Source organism: Mobula hypostoma, chromosome 4 (genome assembly GCF_963921235.1).
Source record: "Mobula hypostoma chromosome 4, sMobHyp1.1, whole genome shotgun sequence".
NCBI classification, from domain to species: domain Eukaryota; kingdom Metazoa; phylum Chordata; class Chondrichthyes; order Myliobatiformes; family Myliobatidae; genus Mobula; species Mobula hypostoma.
In genome coordinates, this window is record NC_086100.1 from 195,098,750 (window position 1) to 195,117,154 (window position 18,405).

General features: G+C 39.9%; 1 protein-coding gene across 1 annotated transcript in view; it reads left to right on the forward strand.

The window, feature by feature from the left end:
• m1ap (meiosis 1 associated protein) overlaps positions 1-18,189 on the forward strand; it is a 50,841-nt gene extending 32,652 nt beyond the window's left edge. Inside the window, exons 7-10 of the mRNA XM_063047343.1 lie at positions 9,773-9,979; positions 15,936-16,062; positions 16,996-17,068; positions 17,946-18,189. Of these exons, the coding sequence (XP_062903413.1) occupies positions 9,773-9,979; positions 15,936-16,062; positions 16,996-17,068; positions 17,946-18,189 (651 nt within the window). The remainder of the gene's footprint in view (positions 1-9,772; positions 9,980-15,935; positions 16,063-16,995; positions 17,069-17,945) is intronic.
• The last annotated feature ends 216 nt before the right edge of the window (positions 18,190-18,405 follow it).

The following is an 18,405-nucleotide window of genomic DNA, read 5'->3' on the forward strand; positions in this document are numbered from 1 at the left end:
CCTCTTGCTTTCTTCCCTTCAATCTTTCCCATCGTTACCGTGCATTCTAACCCTTCTTTCCTAATCACATGTCCAATGAAGTTATATTTCCTTTTCATGATCTCATACATTATTTCTCTTTTTGTGTTTGCTCTGTTCATGACATCCTCGTTAGGTATTCGTTTTGTCCATGATATTCTTTGCATCCTCCTCAAAAACCACATTTCTGCTGCTATAATTCATTTTCTCATGTTACTAGATATTGTCCAACATTCTGAGCCATATAACATAACTGGATAAACATAACATTTCAGTACTCTGAGGCGGGTTGTCATGCTTAGTTTAGTATTGGTCAGTATACTCTTCATTCTCGTAGAGGTGTCTTTTGCCACTCCTATTCTTCTTTTGATGTCCAAGTCGCACCTGCCATCTGATGTCAACCAGCTTCCTAACTAGCAGAAGTTCTTTACTTGTCTTCTCCATTTATTCTCAGATAGGATTCTCTTTCTTTTGGGATATCACCATACATTCTGTCTTTTTGCAATTGATAGATAGACCCATTTTTGCACTTTCTTCAACAATTATATCAATTAAGTTTTGTAGTTCTTCCTCTATACTTGCAATTAACACAGTGTCATCTGCATATCTGAAATTATTGACGTTTTCACCGCCAACTTTGATTCCCAAGATGTCTCTTATTTTTTTTAATATTGTTTCACTGTACACATTAAATCAGGGGAGAAAACACACCCTTGTCTGGCGCCTCTCTTAATCTAGATCTACAGCAGAAATATATCTGCCTCTTAAGGATTAATTCTGTATTGATTATAAAAGTTCAAAGTAAATTTATTATCAAAGTATGTATACCATATGTCACCATATATAATCCTGAGATTCGTTTTCTTGTGCATACTCAATAAATCTATAGAATAATAACCATAATAGGATCAATGATAGACCACCCAACTAGGGTGTTCAACCGGAGTGCAGAACACAACAAACTGTGCAAATACAAAAAGAAGAAATAATAATAATAAATATATAAGCAATAAATATCGAGAACCATGAGATGAAGAGTCCTTAAAAGTGAGTCCATAGGTTGTGGGAACATTTCAATGATGGGGTGAGTGAAGTTGAGTGAAGTTATCCCCTCTGGTTCAAGCGCGTGATGGTTGAGGCGTAGTAACCGTTTCTGTAGCTGGTGGTGTGAGTCCTGAGGCTCGTATACCATCTTCCTGATGGCAGCAATGAGAAGAGATGGCTACACAAGGAATACAGAAGATGATACAAGAAGTAACACATTTAAAATGCTAGAGGAACTCAGCAGGTCAGGCAGCATATATGGGAAGGAATAAAGGGTTGATGTTTCAGACTAAGCCCCTTCATCAGGAAATGCACTGAAGTGCCTGCTTATTCGTAGTGAATATTATAACATGCATCAGGAAATATATCAGTGTAATACCTACGTACGTATTTTGTAGAATTTTAAACTTTGATTCCTTTCAGCAGCAACCGTTCTATATGTTAAAGATAGAGAAAAAATATCTATTTGTCACATGTACATTGAAAACATTGGAACATACAGTAAAATGCATTGTTTGCATCAGGGATGTGTTCAGGGCAGCCTGCAAGTGTTGCCATGCTTCCGGAGCCAACATAGAAAGCCCACAACTCACTAACCCTAACTTTTTTTAAATTGAGGTACAGCACAGAGTAGGCCCTTCCAGTCCTTTGAGCCGCACCACCCAGCAATCCCCCAGTTTAATCCTAGCCTAATCATAGGACACTTTACAATGACTAACTAACCTACCAACCAGTACATCTTTGGACTGTGGAAGGAAACGGGAGCACCCAGAATAATCCCACATGGTCATGGAGAGAACATATAAACTCCTTACAGGCAGTGGCAGGAAATGAACCTTAGTCACTGGTACTGTGAAGCACTGTGCTAACCACACAACTGTGGGTGGAAACCAGAGTGCCCAGAGGAAACCCACCTGGTCATGGAGAGAAGGTAGAAATTCCTTACGGACAACGGCAGGAATTGAACCTTGATCTTAAAACTGGCATTGTAAAGTGTAATGCTAATCGCTATGTTACCATGTTGCCACTGGGGATAATAGATACCATCATTATCCATGACATAAAAAGACTGTCCACAACCTCAAAGTGCATTAATTAGTGGTAGTTTCTACTAAACATGCACATGCATAGGCCTCCGAGGAGACCCTGAAAGCAGTTTATTCTTTTGGGAGGCGCAGGAGCCTAAATTTTTAAAATCTTTTGAATATAATTTAATTACTTGGAAACTGACTACTGATGATCCATCTAACTTGTGATTCTATATATATTTTAAAAAATTATTTCCAGCAGTTTAAATCTCAATTACTCATAGATCAAGTGGTGACATTAAAAAGTAGTTACTTATGATGAATCCATTTTCAGCTGCTTTAGTTACCATTTCTTCTAAAGGCATATTTAGAGGATAATTAATTTTGAACTGATCAGTTGCATTGGTTAATGACAAATTATGCATGTGCAAATAACTGAATATATTTGAGCAGAAACTAGAAAAACATTTTTAGAATAAGTGCAATGTACTGTGTGTCCCATGGATCAAATGTATTGAAATATATTATAGGGGCTTCTTCCCCCTTCCTCTCCAGTCCTGATGAAGAGCCACTGCCTGAAATATTGACTGTTTATTGACTCCATGCTGCCTGACTTACCAAATTCCTTTGTGTGTGTTGCTTAAGATTTTCAGCATCTGCAGAATCACTTGTGTTTAAAGTGAAACTGTTTTCTACTATTAAAATACTTGATACTGTAACTCCCTTCTTGCACTGGCTCTCTCCCTGCTTTCTTACCAGTTCTGATGATGGGTCTCAACCCAAAATATCAATTGTCCATTTCGCTCCGTAGATGTTGTCTGACCCCCACCCCCCAGTTCTTCTAGCTTTTTGTGCATTGCCCTAACTTTGTTTGCGATAATATGATTTGAAACAGTCTGGAGCTATGAAAGGTGATTCTTTTTTCCAAATTTGCAAATTTAGTGAACCATGAGGACAATAGGAATAGACTTCAATAATATACAAATGGTAGAATGGGCAAATAGGTGGCAAAAGAAATTTAGTGTTGAAAAATATGAAGTATTATATTTTGAGAAGAACCAGAGTTTTTAAAAAAGCACAATTTTAATATGTGTGCAAGGACAGAGACACTTGGTGATGTGTAAAGTTTATTGGAGGTGGCAGGGCAGATTGAGAAAGTGGTAAAAAAAACAAGTTGGATCCTGGGTTTTAACATCAATTACAAGAGCAAGGAAGTCATGATGAACCTTTATAAAACACTGGTTCAGGACACCTGGAGAATTGTCTACCACATTTTCAAAAAGTTATAAAGCTGTCTAGAAGAGATTGATCAAAATGATTCCAGTGATATAGCACCCATGAATAGACCGGAGAAACTGGAGTCATCATCCTTAATGCAGTGGAGGCTGTAAGGCAACCTTGTCAAGGTTTTTAATGATTTTTAGATAATAAATTTAATTATGGACAATGTCAGAGGAGATAGAGAGAGACGGTTTCATTTGGCAGAAAGATCTAAAATTAGGGAACATAATATAAAGCTGATTGGTAAAAGAACCAAAAGTGACATGTTGAATAATTTTAAGTAGTGAATAAGTGTCCAGAACATCAGCAAGGAGCTCTCTTGGTCCGTCAACACAACCTCGATAGTAGGGAAGGCACAACAGTGACTATACTACCTGAGGTGCTTAAGCAGAGCTCATCTGCCCCAAACATTTCTTGAAGTGCAATAGAGAGTGTATTGACATACAGAATTACAGTGTGTTACTCTAACTACAGCAAGGCCAGATCACAAAGCACTCCAATGGGTGATTAGAATGGCTCAGCACATCTTTGGGACTCAACGACCAGACCTGGAGACAATCTACAACTACCGATACCTATGGTGCGCTCGTAACATTATTAAATAACCATCCCATCCCGGACACTGTCTGTTCAACCTCCTGCCATCTGGTAGGAGATACAGAAACACCGTAGCCAAGACAGTAAGACTGAGAAACAGCTTCTTTCTGAGGACTCTTGTGCAGCTGAATAATGCTACACCCCTGCTTGCCAATGGCCTTTGAGTGTTATGGACAACCAAAGTCACTTGTTGCATGTAAATATGTTATTTTTTCAAATTAAACTGTACTGCATGCATTGTAAATATCTGTTTTGCATGGATTGGAATTGCATTGCAATCTCATTGTCTTGAGCAATAACAATAAAATTATTTTCTATTCTATTCTATTCTGTTTATTACCATGAGTAGTTGTTGAGGCAGATCAAATTCTAATGTTCAAAAGGAAGCTGGATAAATATCTGAAGGGATTTTTTTAGGACTCTGGGTAGAAGATGAGATAGTGGGATTACCTGTACTATCAAGTCAGTGTTACACAGAATTCCGACCGGCAGCATATTACCGTGTCAACCTTTCAAATGCAACAGATTTTCCAAGGTTTAAATTACAAGGAGAGATTACAAAACCTAAATTCTGTTCACTGAAATTTAAAAGGCTGCAGAAGATTAAAAACTAATAGCAGTGATAACAATAAAATATTTGCAGAAAAGCAGGCTCCATATCACATACTAACACAGTCACTGTTCTACTCTGTTTTCGGTTGCCCTACTACTACCTAGAAGAGTTCCTCATGCCAAGAGTCACTTTGTTACTTTATCATTTCGTGTCAGTCACCTTATGTTCAGATACTCCTACAATCAGCGTCACTCTATGTACATAAAATAGGACTGTTTTTATATTTATATTTATTGTTTTTAATTGTGCTTTTTATGCTTATTGTGTTTATTATACTGCATTAGATCCAGAGTAACAATTATCTGTTCTCCTTTATACTCATGTATGGACGCATGACAAGAAACAATCTGGAACCTTGAATCTTAAATCTAAAACAAAGTCTAAAATTTAGAACCAGGCCTTTACAGGAATACCTACTGGTGCAGAGATTAATATTGATTCATAACTCATCTTCAAATGGAAGTTTATTGCTTGGGTAATGATCATTTTAAATATGAAAAAGCAATTGTATGGATGGAGATGGCTCATGAATTCATATGCCTGCTTCTTTGTTCGTGGATTCAATTTATTATTCATCATGGAAACAGGGCCATCAGGAGTAGCCTATCATGGCAAAGGTCTTGCTAACGTACACTTTGACAATGTTCACCACCCTGCCCTCATCAATCCTCTTGGTCACCTCCTCAACAAAATCAATCAAATTTGTGATGCATGATCTCTCATGAAAAGAAAGCTATGCAGGCTATCCGCAATCAGCCCTTGCCATTCCAAAAGCAAATACAACTCCTCTGAGTACCTTTCTGTAACTTTCCCACCACTGATATTTCACCATCCAAGCCATGCTCTCTTCTCTCTGCTGCCATTGGGAAGGAGGTCCAGGAAGCTTAGGTCCTACACCAACAGGTTCAGGAACAGGTATTAACTTACAACCAGCAGCACACATAAAAGTTGCCGGTGAATGCAGCAGGCCAGGCAGCATCTCTAGGAAGAGGTACAGTCGATGTTTTGGGCTGAGACCCTTCGTCAGGTGATGCCTTAACTTACAACCTTCAGGCTCCTGAATCATTATAGATAACATCACACCCCATAACTCTGAACTGATTCTACAACCTAATGACTCACTTTCAAGGATTCTACAAGCCATGTTCACAGTATTATTTACTGTATTAACATATTTCATTTTTATTTGCATAGTTTGTCTTCTTTTGCATGTTGGTTGTTTGTCAACCATTGTGTGTAGTTTTTTTTACTGATTCTATTGTATTTCTTTGTCTTACTGTGAACTCTTGCAGGAAAATGAATTTCAAGGCAGTACAGTATATGGTGTTACATACATACTTTGATAATAAATTTAATTTGATCTTTGAACTTTGTGTTGATATAAGGCTTGCTGGCTTGCTGGCTTGCTTGTCCTTTCAGCCCTTCTTAAATAAAAGCATAACATTAACCATCCTCCAGTCTTCCAGTACCTTACCTGTAGTGAATGAAGAAATAAAACTCTCTGCTATAGTCCCTGCAATCTCCTCCCTTGCTTCCCACAACACCCAATGATACACTTGGCCAGCCGCCAGAGATTTAGCCACCTTTATTTACCTCAAGATCATCAATACCTCCTTTCTCCTCACATTAGTTTATTTCAGTATAACGCGTTTCCTTCCCTGAGCTTACCGGCTTTGGTCTCGTGCTCCAGGGTAAACATAGATGAGAAGTATTCATTTAAGAGCCCATCTTTCTTGGCTACACATGTAGATTACCACTCTGATCCTAATGGGACTTACCCTCTCCATAGTTGCCTTTTCTGCTCCAGGTGTTCAAGATTCAAGATTGTTTATTGTCATTGTTCATTTGTTATGTGCTGTGTCATATGACGAGGTCTTTTCCTGACCATAATTGTTTGGCAAATTTTTCTACAGAAATGATTTGCCATTGCTTTCTTCTGGATAGTGAATTTATAAGATGGGTGACACCGCCCCGCCGCCCCCCCCCCAGCCATTATCAATACTCTTCAAAGATTTTCTGCCTGGCAACAGTGGTCGTATAACCAGGACTTACGATCCGCATCAGTTGCCGTTATGACCATCCACCACCTGTTCCTATGGCTTCATGTGACCCTGATCGGGGCTAAGCAGGTGCTACACCTTGGCCAAGGGTGACCTGCAGGCTAGCGGAAAGAAGGAGCGCCTCACATCTCCTTTGGTGGAGATGTATCTCCACCCTGCCACCCACATTCTTCAGTACATAAGTATAAAGGAGAACAAATTAATTGTTTATTCCTGATCTGATGCTACATAAAATATACAATAAGCACAAAGAACACAATAAAAATGCAATAACTATGAATATAAATATAAAGGCAATCCTATAAAACTCAATGTACTAGTAACTGTTATATACATAGACTGATTGTATGTGCAGGTATGTAAAGTGATGCTAGGAAATGTGTATGAAGTTGTGGTGGGGTGGGGGTGCAGTGGGTTAATGGATAGATGTGTTGATCAGCCTGATGGCTTATGAGAAGTAACTTTTTTGGAGTGTATTGGTCCTGACGTGGATGCTGCATAACCTCTTCCCTGTTGGAGCGGGACAAACGGTCCATGAACGGGGTTGGTGATATCCTTCATGATATTGCTGACCTTCTTCCAGCAACTTCCTGTTTATTCTGTATGTCCTTGATGGCTATCCATGGCACTCCATCCCTGCCACTATCTGTAAGGAGTTTGTATGTTCTCCCCATGACCACTTGGGTTTCCTCTGGATGCTCTGGTTTCCTCCCATATTCCAAAGGCATAATATTAGGGTTAGTAAGTTGTGGGCATGCTTTGTTGGCACCAAAAGGCTGGTTGGTGACACTTGTTCAGCACAATCCTCTCTGCTTTGATTTGACATGTTTCATAGTATGCTACAAACTACAAGAAACAAATAAAGCTCATCTTTATCTTTATGTGGAGGGAGTAACTTTTCAACAAGAAAACCATGGATTTGAGTCTATCATTGGTAGTCCAAAAATAGCAGTAATTGGGTGAGGTTGTAAGTCTGTATTCAAAACCGTTGAAATAATATCAAAAATATCTTCCCAATATTTTTCCAACAAAGGACATGACCAAAACATGATAGTTAAAGAAGCTATCTCGGAACGACATCTATCACATATAGGATTAATATAAGAATAATAACGAGATAGTTTATCTTTGGACATGTGAGCCCTGTGCACTACTTTAAACTGTATCTACACATGTTTAGCACATGTAGAGGATGAATTAACTAAATCATTTAACCTTTTCAGCACGCCGGATGATTGCATTTCTTACTTTAATGGCTAGAAGATCCATTTTGCTGAATTGGAAAGAGATTAACCCTCCTACTGTATTTCACCGGTTTTCACAAACTATGTTGTGTTTGAATTTGGAAAAAATTAGAAGTGTGGTTTATGACCCTTCCATTAAATTTGAAAAAACTTGGAGGCCATTTATTTGGCATTTTCATATGATGTAATTTGACCATTTCCAAATTTATTTTATTTCTCTGTACTATTGGTTGAGAGGAATGGAGTCGTCGACACTAAGGTTTTCTTCTTTTCCATTTTTACGTTGTTAGAATTGCCCAGGTCTTCTTAGTTTAGTTGACTAATTCTGTTTAGTTTAGTTTTTTTTGGGGTGGGGTTTGTTTTTTTTTCTTTTCATGATTTTTCTCCGGTTTTTTTTTGTCCTGTATTATTCATTGTTATCCTACATGATTGGGAGTTTTGTCAATGTATACTATTTGGTTTTATAATTACTCATTTTAAGTATAACAATGTATTTCCAACAATTTTGTATTATTGCTATGTTATGTTTATATTTTATGAAACTAATAAAAAGATTGAAAAAGAAAGAAAACCATGGATTAATGAGAGGAAATAAAAAAAAGATATGCTGAGAGACAAAGATAAGGTCAATGGAATGAGTGGAGATAATGTGATTATATAAACACTGCAGGGAGTCAATGGACTGAAAGGTCCATTATCAGGCTATATGTACTACTCTACCTAATTCTACACAATGAAATAAAATGAAATGCAGCAGTCACTTTTTGCCACTAGTGGGAGCTGTATTAGATCGGCAGCTTACTGAGGACATCGTGTGACATAAGTTGTTTACTGCAGACAATTTGAAAAAGGGAAGAATGTGTATGTACATGAAACTACTGCGGTAAGAAATCCAGTCCAAAATCAGCAGATTTAGTACTTTCTGTGATAGAAACCTGCATATTTGTTAAGTCTTGGCTCAGCATCATCTAATCACCACTCCCTGCTTCCCTTCTTATCTCCTCTGCCCTCACACTTACTACCCCTGTTTTACCCACCACATGAAAGTAACTGCAAACGATGGTGGTGAATGATAGTGGGTATTCAGTGAACATATTAAATATCTCTATCATTGGTGCCATGGTAGTGTAGCAGCTAGCACGATGCTATTACAGCTCAGGCCTTTCTGGGGTTTGGAGTTCAATTCCAGCGCCATTCTGTAAGGTGCCTTGCTACATCCTCCCTGAGGAATGCGTATTTTTTCCATGGGTCTTCTGGTTTCCTCTCGCAGTCCAAAGACATAATGGGTAGGTTAATTGATCATTGTAGATTGGCCCGTGATTAGGTTAGGGTTAATCAGGTTTGTCAGGGTTGCTGGGGCAGCATGGCTCAAAGAGCCGCAAGGGCCTACCCTGCACTGTATTGCTAAATAAAAATAAATAAATAAAAAGAATCAAACGAAGAATATTTAAATATATAATTTTCTATTAAGACCAATGTACCTGGCTAAACCAACCTCTCACCAATGACTAATCAGCAATTTATATTGTACAACATTAGATTATTAGGAACAAGGTCAGTTGCCATTGAAGCATCTCTTCTTTGTGTTAGAACGTTGTAGCCTCAGCCCAGTCTAGCAATTTGAAGATATAATCTAAACTGGCTGGAGACTTTTAATTAAAACCCCTGTACTATGCAAGCTGCTGTAAAGGGCCCCTTTTCACTAGAAAAAGAAAGATGTGTTCCCACCTTATCCCAGACGTATTAACATTTAAAGCAGATTTTCTGGTTATTCATGGGACATTCCTGAGTATAACTGACAATCATAACAGCAGTAATTACCTTTCAAAAAGCCACTTGTTGATTATATAAATGCAAATCTATTTTCTTTCTTATTTCATGTTGTAGAAAAGAGATTGGATGCTTCTAGCTCGTTCTGAGCCTCATGTTGTGGGAACTGCATGGTTGGTTCATGTTGACTCCTATTACATAGTAATGCCTTCAACCACTTTGACCCTCCTGGTGAAGCCCGTGGCAGTACAAGAGCTTCTTTTACCCTGTGATCTTCCTTACAGATTTGATGATCCACCCGAAACAGCTTTGAGTAAAATGGAGGTGAGTCACCGCTTTGGCTGTTAGTATATTCCTGGAATTTGAGATGGTGATGTTATGAATGTGTTATTACTTACTTACAAATTGGATTTGTAATCTCCACAAATGACTCATCTGTTAGGTGGAAGGTAATTATTTGTATTATTATAATTTACTCATCAAAAGCTGAATAGGTTAGGACTTTATTGCCTGGAATGTAGGAGAATGAGGGGAGATTTGATAAAGGTAAATAAAATTTTTAGGGGTAATGATAAGGTTAATATAAGCAGGCTTTTTTCTACTGAGGTTGGGTGAGACTGGAGTTAAAGGTCGTAGATTAAAGGTGAAAGGTGAAATATTTAAGGGGACCCTGAAGGGGAGCTTCTTCATTGGGAGGGTAGTGAGAGTGTGATGGATGTGTGTTCCATTTCAACATTTAAGAGAAATTTGAATAGGTACAAGGATTATAGAGGGATAGAGTCTGGGTGCAGGTCAATGGGACTAGGCAAAATAACTATTCGGCTTGCTTCGGTCTGCTTCTATACTGTAGTGTTCTATGACTCTATAAGTCAATAGCATTCACAATACTGGATATCCTATACTACAAATGTATTAAACGACAGGGTTCATCAAATCAGAATTAAAAGCCAAAAGCTTTCCAACAGAGTACTCAGACTTTTATTGGTTACAGAGTCAGAATGAAACAAAACTGCCTTGTAATTGAATCATATGGCACTTTTTAATTCAGTACTATGCAATTGAAAATCAGGGTAACCCAGATTACACTTACAATCAGATCATTTGGGAACTTTGAATGGCATATCTTGCATCAGGGAAGCATGTGATGCCATCATTCCCCACACAGTATTTCTTTTGGTGAATTTCAGGGAAACTAGACTATATCATCCTATGTATGCCCTGTTACAAAGTCATAGATCCATAAGACCGTAAGACATAGGAGCAGAATTAGGCCATCTGGCCCATCAAGTCTGCTCCGCCATTCAATCATGGCTGATACTTTTTTTTTCTATCTCCTCCTCAACCCCAGTTCCCAGCCTTCTACCCGTAACCTTTGGTGCCATGTTCATTAATCTCTGTTTTATATATGCCCAATGACCTGGCCTCCACGGCTGCATGTGGCAAAAAATTCCACAAATTACCACCCTTTGGCTAAAGAAATTTCCCTGCATCTCTGTTTTGAAAAGGCGCCCCTCTTGTCCGAGACCCTCCCACCATGGGAAGCATCCTTTCCACATCTACTCTGTCTAGGCCTTTCAACATTCGAAAGATTTCAATGATATCCTCCCTCATCCTTCTGAATTCCAGCAAGTACAGACCCAGAGCCATCAAAAGTTCCTCATATGATAGCTCTTTCATTCCTGGAATCATCCTTGTGAACCTCCTCTGAACCCTCGCCAATGCCAGCACATCTTTTCTAAGATGAGGAGTCCAAAGCTGTTCACAATACTCAAGGTGAGGCATCACCAGTGCTTTATAAAGCCTCAGCATGACATCACATCCTTGCTCTTATATTCTAGACCACTTGAAATGAATGCTAACATGGCATTTGCATTCCTCACCACCGACTCAACCTGCAAGTTAACCTTCAGGGTGTTCTACACAAGGACTCCTAAGTCCCTCTGCATCTCAGATTCCTGGATTTTCTCCCCATTTAGAAAATAGTCCACACATTTATTTCTACTTCCAAAGTGCATGATCATGCATTTTCCAACATTGTATTTCATTTGCCACTTTCTTGCCCATTCTCCTAATCTATCTAAACCCTTCTGCATCCTACCTGTTTCCTCAACACTACCTGCCCTTCCACCAATCTTCGTATCATCTGCAAACTTGGTAACAAAGCTGTCTATTCCATCATCTAAATTATTTGTATACCGCATAAAAAGAAGTGGTCCCAACACCGACCCCTGTGGACCACCATTAGTCACTGCCAGCCAACCAGAGAAAGATCCTTTTATTCCCAGTTGCTAACTCCTACCAATCAGCCAATGCTCTAATCATGTTAATAACTTTCCTGTAATGCTATAACTTGGTAGGCAGCCTCATGTGTGGCACCTTGTCAAAAGCCTTCTGAAAGTCCAAAAATACAACATCGACTGCATTCCCTTTATCTATCCTATTTGGAATCTCCTCAAAGAATTCCAACAGGTTTGTCAGGCAGAATTTTCCCTGAAGAATACCATGCTGACTTTGTACTATCTTGTCCTGTGTCACCAAGTACTCCATCACCTCATCCTTAACAATTAACTCCAACATCATCCCAACCACTGAGGTCGGGTTAACTGGTCTATAATTTCCTTTCTGTTGCCTTCCTCCTTTCTTAAAGAGTGGAGTAACGTTTGCAATTTTCCAGTCCTCTGGCACCATGCCAGAGTCCAATGATTTTTGAAAGATCATATCTAATGCCACTACAATTTCTAACACCACCTCTTTCAGAACCCTAAGGTGTAGTTCCTCTGGTCCGGGTGACTTATGTACCTTTAGGTCTTTCAGCTTTTGAGGAAGTTCTCTTTTGTAACAGTAACTGCACCCACTTCTCTTCCTTCACACACTACAACATCAGGCATACTAATAGTGTCTTCCTCAGTGAAGACCGAAACAAAATATTCATTTAGTTCATCAGCCATCTAATTGTTCCCTGTTATTATTTCTCCTGCCTCATTTTCTAGTGGTTCTATATTCACTCTCATTTCTCTTTTACTTTTAACATACTTAAAAAAACTTTTACTGTCCACTTTGATATTATTTGCTAGCTTGCATTCATATTTCATCTTTTCCCTTCTAATGATTTTTTTAGTTGCTATCTGTAGGTTTTTAAAAATTTCCCAATCCTTCAGTTTTCCAATTTTCTCACTAATTTTTGCTTTGTTGTATGCCCTTTCTTTTTCTTTTACAACGGCTTTGACTTCCGATGTCAGCCATGGTTGTACTATTTTACCATTTGAGTGTTTCTTCATTTTTGGAATACTCATAGAAAAGTACAACCCTTCAGCCCATTTAATCCATGCCAAAACTATTTAAACTGCCTACTCCCAACAGCCTACACTGGCACCAGAGCCCTCCATACCCCTACTATCCATGTACCTATCCAAGCTTCGCTTAAACATGTGCTGGCAGTTCTCACAGCCCTCTGAAAGAAGTTTTCCCTTGCATTCCCTTTAATCTTTTCACCTTTTACCCCTAACCCATGACCTCTGGTTGCTATCTCACCCAGCCTCAATGGAAAAAGCCCGCATACATTCACCCCTCATCATTTTGTATACCTCTATCAAATCTCCTTTCAGTCTTCTCCATGCTAAGGAATAAAGTCCTAACCTGTTCAAATTCTCCTGATAACTCATGTCCTCCGGACAAGGTTACATCTTTGTCAATTTTCTCTGTACTCTTTCAATTGTATTGCTATAGGTAGGTGACCAAAACTGCACACAATACTCCAAATTAGGCCTCACCAATGTCCTATACAACTTCAACATAACATCCCATCTCCTGTATTCAATACTTTGATTTATGAAGGCCAATGTGCCAAAACTGTACTTCAGCACTGACCTGGGAGGTCTCCAGATAACTAAAATTCCAGTCATTAATTACCAAGCCTACAATTGCTGCACTTCCTCATCTCACAGCACAGCTCCCAATATCTCTTATTCACCAATGCCACAATTCCTCTCATAAAAAATAGAATCATGAACAAACAATGGGCTCTTCAACCAGTTTTGCCACTCAACAAAAATATTGCAGGTCTGATCTTAGCCCTAAATTCACATTCTTGAATTTGCCACATAACTCATCATAATACCACATAGTACAAAAAGTTGTGTCTCTCAACCTTGAATATGTTCAGTGATTCAACCCCAACAACAAACTGAAGTACTGAATTCAAAAGATTCAGGATTCTAGAGTCATTGAACCCTACAGCACTTAAACAGGTCCTTCGGCCCATCTAGTCTGTGCCAAACTATTAATTTACCTAGTATCAGCCTGCACCCGCACCATAACCATCAATACCCCTCCCATCCATGTACCTGTCCAAATTTCCCTTTAATGTTGAAATCAAACCTGTATCTACACTTCCTCTAGCAGCTTGTTCCACTCTCTCACTACCCTGAGTGAAAAAGTTTCCCCTTAAACATTTCACCTTTCGCCCTTAACCCATGGCCTCTAGTTCTATTCTCACCCAACCTCAGTGGAAAAAGCCTGCCTAGATTTACCTTTTTGAGACCCCTCCCCCCATAGTTTTGTATCTAATCAAATCCCCCCTCGTTCTCCTATACTTTAGGAAACAAAGTCCTACCCTGTTTAACCTAGCAACATCCTTATAAATTTTCTCTGTACTCTTTCAGTCTTATTGATATCTTTCCTGTAGGTAGGTGACTAGAGCTGCACACAATTGTCCAAATTATGCCTCACTGAAGTTAACATACCATACCAACTCCTGTACTCAGTACTTAGATATATGAAGGCCACTGTGCCGAAAGCTTTCTTTATGACCCTATTTACTTGTGATGCCACTTTCAAATATTTATGGATCTGTATTCCCAGCTCCCTCTGTTCTGCAGAAAAAGACCTCTTTTATTTAGGTACTCTGGTTCTAGGTTCTGCCATGAAGGGAAATGTCTTCCTAGCAGCTACACTATCAAACCCTCTCAAAGCTTATATATTTCAATGAGACCACCATCTTCTAAACTCCAATGATTACCAGCTTTTCATATAGAACGTAGAGCAGTACAATACCTGACAGGCTCTTCAGCCCATGATATTGTGCTAACCTTTTAACCTATTCCAAGATCAACCTAACACTTTTCTCCTACATGAGCCCGATTTTTCTATCATCCATGTGCCTATCTAAGTCTCTTAAATGTTCTTAATGTATTTGCCTCTACCACCACTCCTGACAGCGTGTTCCACACACCTATGACTCACTGTGTAAAAGACCTACCTCTGACACCTTCACACCCCCAGCCCCACCAATATTTTCCTCCAATCACCTTAAAATTAAGCCCTCTAGTGATAGCCATTTCCACCCTACAGAAAAGAAACTAGCTGCCACTCAAACTATGCCTCTTAGCATCATATATTCTCCTAATTTTCCCTTCCATCCTATCCCTGGTCAGCAGTTCCCTCCCAATTTTAAATGTCACACTGTCTGAGTGTCATGGCTGATAAAGAACGAGCAAATTATCTAAGTGATTGCCATTGTTGACTGATAATACAGTATAAGCCAAAGCCCAATGAGAAGGAATTCTTTCTTATAGATGAACAAAGGGAATATCTTGCCAGTTGTATCTATACAACTAACTAGACATGGACCACCACAGCCCAAGAATGGTGTTGAACTGAACCAGCTAAAAAGCAAATCAAAAACACTCAAACATTAATTTCTCCTACCTGCACCATGTCCATATCCCGCCATCGCATCCACATGCCTATCGAAACATCTCTTGAAAAGCCTCAAATGTATTTGCCTCTGCTACCATACCAGGCAGTGCATTCCAGGTACCTTCGACTCTTTGATTAAAAATCTTACCTCTCACATCCCCCTTGAACTTTCTCTCTCACACCTTCAATGCATGCCCTTTTGTATTACACATTTCAACCCTGGGAAACAGATACTCTTTGTCCACTCTATTTTAAGAAATAACAAATTATGAATAGTAAATAAGAGCTAACCTTATTACAATTTAAAACATAACATTATTAGGCCCAGGCCCCACTATCCCAACACATAGATGATCAGATGAATCTATCTTAACAAGCATATATCCTGTGCACTATACAATTGGAAGATCCCAGAAAAAAATATAAAATTAAACCATCGAAAACACCACAGATCTTCATCCAATTTCGACATGTTTATTTTCCAAAGAGATGGGACATCTTTACAAGAAGCCAAATAGTCTTGGCAGCTGGATCTCCATGAATTCAAAAAACAGAAACCAAAGTTTGTTTTGTATTTTTGAAGGAGGTATTGAATGGGCTCGATGTGGAAGCAACATATAACCCACTGAACCTGAAAAGTAATCTCTATAAGCATCTCAGAGGGACTTTAGTTAGATCTCCTTATCGTCAGCAACCAAAGCAAGTGCAGCGTAGAGAGCAACATCATCCTGAACAACCACACAGACAGGTATTTATCTTTGTATCAAATTACTCAGCTAATTTATCCACGGTTATGAATTGGTTAAAGAATATCTTCCCAAGTTAAAGGAGTAAAGAGATTGGGCAATACTTCCTCATCGAGAGATATTCTCAGATTCACCAGTTTAAAATGTCAGTAATTCTTGTTAGTGTCGAAAATTGATTATTAAAAGGAGGAGAAGATGGTACCGCAACGGCAGCATGCACGCGGCCTCTCCGGTGAATGAATAATACCTGTAATCTGTCAAGTAGGGGACCGTGCACAATTCTGATTTGATGGAGACGGACGTGAGAGTATGTAGGAACATCAGGAAAACTTCTGAAATGCCTGCTTCACTGCTGCTGCTGCTACTGTGTGGTAACCGGAATCTCCAGAGCAGAAGGCCCCAAAATCCTTGGCTTTGCTTGTTTCAGCGGCCGGGGCGTGGTCGAAGGCGCTCGGCAGAGGATGGCGCTCGGGAGGCTGTATCGGAGGGGCTGGTCGGAGGCTCGAAGTTTTCGGACGGACAGACTCAGTGTCGGCTGTGGTCGGCTGCTTCCAAGGCATTGGCAAGTTGACGGTGCCTGGAGGTTTATGGCAGGGAGTTTCTCCCTTTTGCTGCCTGCTATCAGGAACTCGGGAGTTGATCGACTCGGGGACTTTGAGACTATTTTTACCGTGCCCATGGTTTGTTCTTTATCAAATTATGGTATTGCTTTGCACTGCTGTAACTATATGTTATAATTATGTGGTTCTGTCAGTGTTAGTCTTTGGTTTGTCCTGTCTTCTGTGATATCACTCCAGAGAAACATTGTATCATTTCTTAATGCATGCATGCATTTCTAAATGACAATAAGAGGACTGAGTGTTCTCATAATCTAATTGTAATTTCCACCCTCACAAGGCTACTGCAGCAGCAGCACCATGGAGACTATGTGGGCTTCAAATGCAATGGCGGGCTTCTCAGGAGGGCAAAGGTGTGACCTTACCTAGTGCCTTGCTTCAGCTGAATTGCAGTTGAAGAGTTAGTCACTGCTCTGAGCTATGTACCTCTCCCCCACCCCTACTGATAATCCTAATGTTTTCAAAGAACTTCTTTCATTCTGGGGTGCTGTTCATTGCTCACTTTTGAGTAACCCACGACATCTAGTCTAGTACTGTAATGATGTACAGAGGTGGCTGACGAGTTCCTTTTGCAGAAGTGATAGAGGCATATCATTGGTTCTTGATTTTAGAGATTCTCTTTTCCTCTTTACTTCCTTTATTGTAGCTTCCTCATATGAGTAAGCACTGCTTTTTATGTTAGTAGACTAAGGCAAGATGATCCAGTGCTTGTTTTTCCTGCTGTGTCACAGCTGAAACTCTTCAGTAATGTTCTTAGAATCTCTTTTCTTGCCAACCATGTGATTGTTTGCTCTTAGTCAATTCTCCATAAAGCAGCTGCTTTGGTCTTGTCCTCAGATATTCTTCTGAAATGTCCTGCTTAACAGATCTTTGACTCTTTCAGAAGAAGAAGAAAGCCCTTAACTCCGAGTGGAGTCATCGGGACGCTGTCATGACGGCTTTTTTTTAGCAGGCTCTTTCACTAATGTGCAAATGCTGGGGTTGTTTGTTTGGGGCAGTATCTGCATGTCCGTATCTGATTCATTCATTCATTCATTCATTTATTTTCTTCTATATTATGTATTGCATTGAACTGCTGCTGCTAAGTTAACAAATTTCACGGCACATGCCGGTGCTAATAAACCTGATTCTGATTCTGATTCTGCAATGATCTGTCTGATGGTACACAAACCGAAGCTTTTCACTACATGTGATAATAACAAACTAACTCCAATTCCAACTGTATCCTAGGAGATTGAACCATGCCACCCAGGTGGTAATCAGGGCTCTGGCGCATGTCTCCGTGGCCGTGTCAGCAAGTGGGATAGCTTCCGGCCACCTTGTGAACCTGTCCACCATGGTGAACAGGTATCTCACTCCTCTTGAAACCAGCAGTGGGCCGACGATGTCCACGTGGACATGTTCAAACCTCCTATGTGTCGGCTGGAAGGGTTGCAGTGGGGCCCTCACGTGCCTCTGGATTTTGGAGGTTTGACAGCGCGTGCATGTCCTGGCCCAGTGCCCGACCTGCTTGCGTAGGCCGTGCTACACAAACCTGTCTGCGATCAGCCAGATGGTCGCCCGGATGGAAGCGTGGGCTAAACCGTGCAAGGCGTCGAAAACGCGGTGCCTCCAAGCGGTCGGGATAATGGGCGGAGGTTGCCTGGTGGACACATTGCAAAGGAGCTCATTACCTTGGGTATGTCTTCGA